Raw genomic sequence first — 10,316 nt, forward strand, 5'->3', positions numbered from 1 at the left:
AGAGAGCTGCCCCCTAGTGTTTAAAATGAGTACTGCAGTCTAAACTCTAATCATCACAGAGAGCTGCCCCCTAGTGTTTAAAATGAGTACTGCAGTCTAAACTCTAATCATCACAGAGAGCTGCCCCTAGTGTTTAAAATGAGTACTGCAGTCTAAACTCTAATCATCGCAGAGAGCTGCCCCTAGTGTTTAAAATGAGTACTGCAGTCTAAACTCTAATCATCACAGAGAGCTGCCCCCTAGTGTTTAAAATGAGTACTGCAGTCTAAACTAATGATCACAGAGAGCTGCCCCCCTAGTGTTTAAAATGAGTACTGCAGTCTAAACTCTCATCACAGAGAGCTGCCCCCTAGTGTTTAAAATGTGTACTGCAGTCTAAACTCTAATCATCACAGAGAGCTGCCCCCTAGTGTTTAAAATGAGTACTGCAGTCTAAACTCTAATCATCACAGAGAGCTGCCCCCTAGTGTTTAAAATGAGTACTGCAGTCTAAACTCTAATCATCACAGAGAGCTGCCCCCTAGTGTTTAACATGAGTACTGCAGTCTAAACTCTAATCATCACAGAGAGCTGCCCCCTAGTGTTTAAAATGAGTACTGCAGTCTAAACTCTAATCATCACAGAGAGCTGCCCCTAGTGTTTAACATGAGTACTGCAGTCTAAACTCTAATCATCACAGAGAGTTGCCCCCTAGTGTTTAAAATGAGTACTGCAGTCTAAACTCTAATCACAGAGAGCTGCCCCCTAGTGTTTAAAATGAGTACTGCAGTCTAAACTCTAATCATCACAGAGAGCTGCCCCCTAGTGTTTAAAATGAGTACTGCAGTCTAAACTCTAATCATCACAGAGAGCTGCCCCCTAGTGTTTAAAATGAGTACTGCAGTCTAAACTCTAATCATCACAGAGAGCTGCCCCTAGTGTTTAAAATGAGTACTGCAGTCTAAACTCTAATCCTCACAGAGCGCTGCCCCCTAGTGTTTAAAATGAGTACTGCAGTCTAAACTAATGATCACAGAGAGCTGCCCCCTAGTGTTTAAAATGAGTACTGCAGTCTAAACTCTAATCAATAGAGAGCTGCCCCCTAGTGTTTAAAATGAGTACTGCAGTCTAAACTCTAATCAATAGAAAGCTGCCCCCTAGTGTTTAACATGTGTACTGCAGTCTAAACTCTAATCATCACAGAGAGCTGCCCCCTAGTGTTTAAAATGAGTACTGCAGTCTAAACTCTAACCATCACAGAGAGCTGCCCCCTAGTGTTTAAAATGAGTACTGCAGTCTAAACTCTAATCATCACAGAGAGCGGCCCTCTAAGTGTTTAAAATGTGTACTGCAGTCTAAACTCTAATCATCACAGAGAGCTGCCCCCTAGTGTTTAAAATGAGTACTGCAGTCTAAACTCTAATCATCACAGAGAGCTGCCCCCTAGTGTTTAACATGAGTACTGCAGTCTAAACTCTAATCATCACAGAGAGCTGCCCCCTAGTGTTTAACATGAGTACTGCAGTCTAAACTCTAATCATCACAGAGAGCTGTCTCCTCCCCTCCTCTCACACAGGTCAGCATGTGGAGGACACTGTAGCTTCAGTGTTTAGCCAGCTCAAGGTTCAAGGTTCAAGGTTCAAGGTTCTTTATTTGTCAAATATGCCACATGTTAAACATACAGCACAGATGAAATTGCATTCCCCCCCCCCCCAGTGCAAACCTGCAGTGCATAAAAGAGCACTAAAGAAAAACTAGCAATACTGTACAACAAATAACTTAACTAAAGACATTTGGACAACAAATAACGAACAACAGACAACAAATAACTTAACTAAAGACATTTGGACAACAAATAACGAACAACAGACAACAAATAACTTAACTAAAGACATTTGGACAACAAATAACGAACAACAGACAATAGACAGACAAGGGCACTTGTGAGTGTTACGCTTTGAGGTAGAATGTGGATAAATTACTATGAGGTAGATAAATTACAGTATTAACAATATAAACAGAGTGCAGATTAAAATACGAAGTTAAAGTGAGGTAGTGTGCAATAGTGCAAGTGCAAGTAGCAGCTCTGCATGTGGTGGACACTGTAGCTTCAGTGTTTAGCCAGCTCTGCATGTGGTGGACACTGTAGCTTCAGTGTTTAGCCAGCTCTGCATGTGGAGGACACTGTAGCTTCAGTGTTTAGCCAGCTCTGCATGTGGTGGACACTGTAGCTTCAGTGTTTAGCCAGCTCTGCATGTGGTGGACACTGTAGCTTCAGTGTTTAGCCAGCTCTGCATGTGGTGGACACTGTAGCTTCAGTGTTTAGCCAGCTCTGCATGTGGTGGACACTGTAGCTTCAGTGTTTAGCCAGCTCTGCATGTGGTGGACACTGTAGCTTCAGTGTTCAGCCAGCTCTGCATGTAGAGACACTGTAGCTTCAGTGTTTAGCCAGCTCTGCATGTGGTGGACACTGTAGCTTCAGTGTTTAGCCAGCTCTGCATGTGGTGGACACTGTAGCTTCAGTGTTTAGCCAGCTCTGCATGTGGTGGACACTGTAGCTTCAGTGTTTAGCCAGCTCTGCATGTGGTGGACACTGTAGCTTCAGTGTTTAGCCAGCTCTGCATGTGGTGGACACTGTAGCTTCAGTGTTTAGCCAGCTCTGCATGTGGTGGACACTGTAGCTTCAGTGTTTAGCCAGCTCTGCATGTGGTGGACACTGTAGCTTCAGTGTTTAGCCAGCTCTGCATGGGTCTGTAAAGCTTTCTGCGTTCTAACCTCTCTCCATGTTTCATCTCCAACATTGATCCTAGTTTGAGCAGCTTTCTGCTGCTGGAGCTTATTAGAAACATGCAGAGGCTTTTTAGCTCGGGTACAATCACTTCTGTCAGTGAGGATGGAAGAAGTTGACGCACCACAGTTTGTTTACCATTTAAATCCGTTGTTGAGTTTTATTTGAATGAATGTTGCAGAAAGTGGTTTTTAGAATCATTCTTGTATTTTATCTTTATTTGTATTTTATCTGAACGAACAAGTTGATGAATGGTACTAAAAATAAGGGTTCAAACCGTCTGGTCAAAAACAATATGGCCACCATACACCACCTCACACTGGCTCCTCCCCCAAACCACAAAAGGCACGTCAGTATATGGCGCTCTGTTTACGTCATACCTCACGTCATTAGCAGGTAAAGTAAAACATAAATAGCCCCATAACTGTCATAAATACACCGAGTAATAATAACAACATAAACTCAATAAACAATCAACATAACTCAAACAAACAAACAAACATCTCTCTTCATATCTAACATAAACTATGAAGGCTTAAATTGGCTGGAACAACTTCTATCTGAAGCAGTTCTTCCATCGCTCACGTCATTGAGGGAGGCAGATGAAGATGCTTCACAAAGTAAATCTCTCTGCTCAGATTAAAATATCACTCAATCACATCAAAGTGTGTGCAAGAAAGTAGCCACAGTTTTTGTAAAACTACATCGAGTTTCATACACATGAGCATCACCGTGTGCTCGCAGATTTCCACCCAAAGACGCTCATCTAAACGCAGAATAAAAAGTGGGAACACTATCGGTACACTCCTCCATATGTGGTCCTGCCCGCTGGTATGTGTGTGTATGTACTGTGCATGCACAGGTCTTTATGTATTTACAATGTTTGTCATTTTATTTTCAGGTGTTTGTCTTGATGTTTTGTTTGTTATTGTTGGAAAAAATGGAAAATGAATAAAAAACTAATCACAGAAAAAAGAAGTGGGAAGACAACATTTAGAGTTTGTGTTCAGATCGATGTCGTGTAGAGACTAAAATCAGCTGTTCCTCTAAATGATGTTCACACAGGCTTAAAGACTGTAAACGATCCTCACTGAAGCAGAGTGAAGCTGAAGGACTGCAGGAGAGAAATCCTTCTCCAAACCCTCCGATCCAAACAAGAGTTCATCTTCTACAATCTGAAGTGTTTTAAAAGACAAATGTTCTCTGTTGTTTACAAGTCTCTCTCTCTCTCTCTCTCTCTCTCTCTCTCCCCTCTCTCCTCTCTCTCCCCCCTCTCTCTCTCTCTCTCTCTGTCTCTCTCTCTCTCTGACTCTGTATTTCCTGTTTCCTCCCCTTCAGCTCTACAGTTTGTTGATGGGTGTAACCAACCAGATCTGCACAGTCACATGCACAGACACGTGCCGAGTAGATCAGAGGTGAAACTAGTTTCAGTTATGAGGAAGTGAATCTCACACAGTCGTTGTTAGCGAGAGCAGAAATGGCGCAGAAAGGAGTTCAGCTGGACCAGGAAACTCTTTCTTGTTCGATCTGTCTGGATCTCCTGAAGGATCCGGTGACTGTTCCCTGTGGACACAGCTACTGCATGAACTGTATTAAAGGCCACTGGGATAAAGAGGAGGAGAAGAGAGTGTACAGCTGTCCTCAGTGCAGACAGACCGTCACACCCAGGCCTGTCCTGGTGAAAAGCACCGTGTTAGCATCTTTAGTGGAGGAGCTGAAGAAGACTGGACTCCAAGCTGCTCCTGCTGATCTCTGCTATGCTGGATCTGAAGACGTGGCCTGTGATGTCTGCACCGGGAGGAAACTGAAAGCCTGTAAGTCCTGTCTGCAGTGTCTGGCCTCTTACTGTCAGAATCACCTCCAGCCTCATCATGAAGCAGCTGTCTTTAAGAAACACAAGCTGGTGGAGCCGTCCAAGAAGCTCCAGGAGAACGTGTGCTCTCGTCATGATGAGGTGAAGAAGATGTTCTGTCGTACTGATCAGCAGTCTATCTGTCTCATCTGTTTAATGGACCAACACAAAGGTCACGACACAGTCTCAGCTGCAGCAGAAAGGAGCGAGAAGCAGAGAGAGCTCGAGGTGAGTCGACTAAACACCCAGCAGAGAATCCAGGACGGAGAGAAAGATGTGAAGCTGCTCCAACAGGAGGTGGAGGCTATCAATGGCTCTGCTGATAAAACAGTGAGGAACAGTGAGAAGATGTTCACTGAGCTGATCCGTCTCATGGAGAAAAGACTCTCTGATGTGACGCAGCAGGTCAGATCCCAGCAGCAAACTGAAGTGAGTCGAGTCAGAGAGCGTCAGGAGAAGCTGGAGCAGGAGATCACTGAGCTGAAGAGGAAAGACGCTGAGATGGAGAAGCTGTCACACACACAGGACCACATCCAGTTTCTACAGGACTACCCCTCAGTGTCAGCACTCAGTGAATCTACACACTCATCCAGCATCAAGATCCGTCCTCTGAGGTACTTTGAGGACGTGACAGCAGCTGTGTCAGAAGTCAGAGATAAACTACAGGACGTCCTGACAGACAAATGGACAAACGTCTCACAGACACTGACTGAAGTGGATGTTTTACTGTCAGGACCAGAGGACATGACCAGAGCTGAGTTCTTAAAATATTCATGTGACATCACACTGGATCCAAACACAGCATACACATATCTGTTATTATCTGATCAGAACAGAAAAGTAACACGAGTGAGTAAACATCAGTCTTATTCTAGTCACCCAGACAGATTCACTGTTTGGGGTCAGGTCCTGAGTAAAGAGAGTCTGACTGGACGTTGTTACTGGGAGGTGGAGAGGACAGGAACAGTTTATGTAGCGGTCACATACAAGAATATCAACAGAGATGGGAGGACAGATGAATGTTTGTTTGGATTTAATGACAAATCTTGGAGTTTATATTGTTACAACAACAGTTATTACTTTTATCACAACAAAGTCCAGACTCCTGTCTCAGGTTCTCAGTCCTCCAGAGTCGGAGTGTACCTGGATCACAGAGCAGGTATTCTGTCCTTCTACAGCATCTCTGAAACCATGACTCTCCTCCACAGAGTCCAGACCACATTCACTCAGCCTCTACATGCTGGACTCGGGGTTTATGATGGATCTGCTGAGTTGTGTAAACTGAAACGCAGATCTCTTCCACGGTTGTTGGACTTTGTCCAGCGTTCACCACATGAGTCCTGATCAGTTTGATATTTCACAGTTTAGATTCTGTATCTTGTTTGAGTTGTTCCCTCGTCTTGTTTCTCATGTTGCTGATTGTCTCTGTTAAAGGAGCTCTTGTTGATTGTGTTGTATTTCTCTGTGTGTTCAGTTTCACTCCTGATTCTGAAGCTGGTGCACACTGAGTAGAAAGCTGTCAATCAAACTTTCTGGGCGGGACTTTGAGCTCTTGTGGTGTGTAACTGTGTGAGTGTCTTTCAGCTCCTTCCTGTGTGTGTTTAGACATGAACTCTTTCACTGCTCACCATGACTTTAGTTCAGCTGAAGGGACTTTTCTCTGAGTGAAAACATCCACTAAATATCTCAGATATTCTTCTGTGTTCTCTCTCAAAAAGGAGCAGAGGATTGAAAGCTGTTTTCAGGACAAACATGGATCTTTTCACAGCTTTTCTTTTGGAGCCCGTTGACACAAACAAAGTGTAAATGTGGATGAAGTGTATTTTACATGCCACACAATGTGATATGAACAAGTATGTGAAGTGTAAGTGTGCTGCTGTAACATGTGAACTAGTGGTAAAACAAATGGTGTTCTTAAGGTTACAGATTGGTTTCACATCAGAGACAATGAAGGGGTCTATTTGGGCTCATTCCTTCACACTGGGAAAGATAAACAGTTTGGTACTGAAGTGAGAACAGACTCTTAGGATACATTGGGGGAGATAAGAAGTCACCCCATAGTGACCTGTGTAACCTTTGAAGTCACATGTCCTGAGGAAGCACGGGGGTGCAGGACTGTAGGAGATGCACACCTGAAGGATCAAAGCCTAAATAAAGTCCTAAATGTCCTGATGTTGTTTGGACCAATCCTGTATAAATACTAGAGTCTTTCTTTGTTCAGGAGGGATCACACCTGGCTGCTGACTCTCCCAGGTAACATGGCTCACCTGGACTGATGCTGTTTCTTGTCTTTGGAAATAAATGTCTTATATTACAAGCAAGTCAGTGTCAGCGGAAATTTCTTCATCATCATCATCATCATCATGAAAGGAGGAGTAACTACATGGACATTAAAGCAGATGTTTGTTTGAAGCAGCAGGATGTTTCATGGTGGATCCTTGAAGAAGCGTCTCGTCCTTCTGCTGTGTTGTTGTGAAGCTCAAACAATAAAGAGACAACATGTGAACATACAACAGCATCATACATGTTCACTTCTTTCATTGACACAAAGTCAGTAATAATCAGCATGTCATCCTTCACTTTCTATCATTCAACAGCTGAAGCATTCTACATGCACTGTATGTCCTGTTGTCCCCCAGGTATGTCCCCCTGTCTTTCTTTGTAGGATTCCCTTGAACTGTAATGACTCTGTTGTTCCACTAGGTGGAGCCATGAGGCCTCCAATGATTGGCTCATCTTACAGTAATAAGGACTCGTCTGAGCTTCACAGGACGTTTAGTCGTTGTTAAATCACGTTTGAACAGGAAGTCCAACCCTCTGACAACTCTAACTCTGAAAACAAGAAACCACATGGAGTCAACATGGCCGTCTTTGAGCCGCTCACATGTTTGATTCCTCCAGATCAACTTGTGAAGATCAGAGTGAAGCGTATTAATGCTTTGGGGGGACAAACAGGAAGTGACACGGGTAAACCAGTTTGAGCCTCAAACATGATAACGATCCCGGACACTGTCCCTCAGACTCAGGAGACACTCGGGTTCACATACCTGCACAGGTGAGTCCTAGCATGAAGGAAGGTAACAACACTGTTCATGTGTCAAACATATCAAGCTTTTTATTCTGATTTGACAAAATATCAAAAATATCTTCTAAGTAAAACAGTCAGAAATCTCCTGAAAGTAGAGAATGAAGTGAAACAGACGGTTGATCAGAGCGTCCAGCAGGGGGCAGCAGAGAGGCAGCGTTAACTCAGTGGGTCGGGTTTGATCTCCTGGCTCTTCAGGTGAGGTCAGAGGTCAAAGGTCAGGGCCTGCAGTGAAGGAGACAGGGCTCAGACATGTTTAAAATGAGATCAAACATCATGGCCTCCTCGAGCAGAGCGGCACAGTGTGAACGTCTCAGCTGCTTCATGTCGACACGTCTGTGTTCACACAGAGAGCAGAGGAAGCTTCATGTTATCATTAGTACATCATCATACAATATATTAGATTACATCATCATACAGTATATTATATTACATCATCATACAGTATATTATATTACATCATCATACAGTATATTATATTACATCATCATACAGTATATTATATTACATCATCATACAATATATTAGATTATATTATATTATATTACATCATCATACAGTATATTATATTACATCATCATACAGTATATTATATTACATCATCATACAGTATATTATATTACATCATCATACAGTATATTATATTATATTATATTACATCATCATACAGTATATTATATTACATCATCATACAGTATATTATATTACATCATCATACAATATATTAGATTACATCATCATACAGTATATTATATTACATCATCATACAGTATATTATATTACATCATCATACAGTATATTATATTACATCATCATACAGTATATTATATTATATTATATTACATTATATTACAGTATATTATATTATATTATATTACATTATATTACAGTATATTATATTATATTATGTTACATTATATTATATTATATTATATTACATCATCATACAGTATATTATATTACATCATCATACAGTATATTATATTACATCATCATACAGTATATTATATTACATCATCATACAGTATATTATATTATATTATATTATATTATATTACATCATCATACAGTATATTATATTACATCATCATACAGTATATTATATTATATTATATTATATTATATTATATTACATCATCATACAGTATATTATATTACATCATCATACAGTATATTATATTATATTATATTATATTACATCATCATACAGTATATTATATTACATCATCATACAGTATATTATATTACATCATCATACAGTATATTATATTATATTATATTACATTATATTACAGTATATTATATTATATTATGTTACATTATATTATATTATATTATATTACATCATCATACAGTATATTATATTACATCATCATACAGTATATTATATTATATTACATTATATTATATTATATTACATCATCATACAGTATATTATATTATATTATATTACATCATCATACAGTATATTATATTATATTATATTACATTATATTATATTACATCATCATACAGTATATTATATTATATTATATTATATTATATTATATTACATTATATTATATTACATCATCATACAGTATATTATATTACATCATCATACAGTATATTATATTACATCATCATACAGTATATTATATTATATTATATTATATTATATTACATCATCATACAGTATATTATATTATATTATATTATGTTACATTATATTATATTATATTATATTACATCATCATACATTATATTATATTATATTATGTTACATTATATTATATTATATTATATTACATCATCATACAGTATATTATATTATATTATATTACATTATATTACATCATCATACAGTATATTATATTATATTATATTATATTATGTTACATTATATTATATTATATTATATTATGTTACATTATATTATATTATATTATATTATGTTACATTATATTATATTATATTGTGTTACATTATATTATATTATATTATATTATGTTACATCATCATACATGATATTACATTATATTATATTACATCATCAAACATTATATTATATTATGTTACATTATGTTATATTATATTATATTACATTATATTATATTATGTTACATCATCATACATGATATTATATTATGTTACATTATGTTATATTATATTATATTATGTTACATTATATTATATTATGTTACATCATCATACATGATATTACATTATATTATATTACATCATCAAACATTATATTATATTATGTTACATTATATTATATGATATTACATCATCATACATGATATTACATTATATTATATTACATCATCAAACATTATATTATATTATGTTACATTATATTATATTATATTATGTTACATTATATTATATTATGTTACATCATCATACATGATATTACATTATATTATATTACATCATCAAATATTATATTATATTACATTGTATAATATTATATTACATTATATTATATCATATATTATGTTGTTATATTATAGTATATTATATATTATATTATATTATAGTATATTATATATTATATTATATTATATCATATATTATATTGTTATATATAGTATATTATATATTATATTACATTATATTATATCATGTAT

The 10,316-nt window shown here is 37.4% G+C and overlaps 1 protein-coding gene across 1 annotated transcript; it reads left to right on the forward strand.

Moving 5' to 3' along the window:
* The first annotated feature begins 4,224 nt into the window (after positions 1–4,224).
* Positions 4,225–7,586, forward strand: LOC306824263 (tripartite motif-containing protein 16-like). The gene has a single exon (XM_079344341.1). It carries the CDS (start codon positions 4,245–4,247, stop codon positions 5,961–5,963), a length of 1,719 nt encoding a protein of 572 aa, XP_079200467.1. The 5' UTR covers positions 4,225–4,244; the 3' UTR covers positions 5,964–7,586.
* The last annotated feature ends 2,730 nt before the right edge of the window (positions 7,587–10,316 follow it).

This window comes from Symphodus melops, assembly GCF_947650265.1.
Source record: "Symphodus melops genome assembly, chromosome: 5".
NCBI lineage: Eukaryota > Metazoa > Chordata > Actinopteri > Labriformes > Labridae > Symphodus > Symphodus melops.

What these genes read in the sequence shown, in the direction of transcription:
- LOC306824263 (XM_079344341.1), top strand. Translation starts at nt 4,245, where the DNA reads ATGGCGCAGAAAGGAGTTCAGCTGGACCAGGAAACTCTTTCTTGTTCG.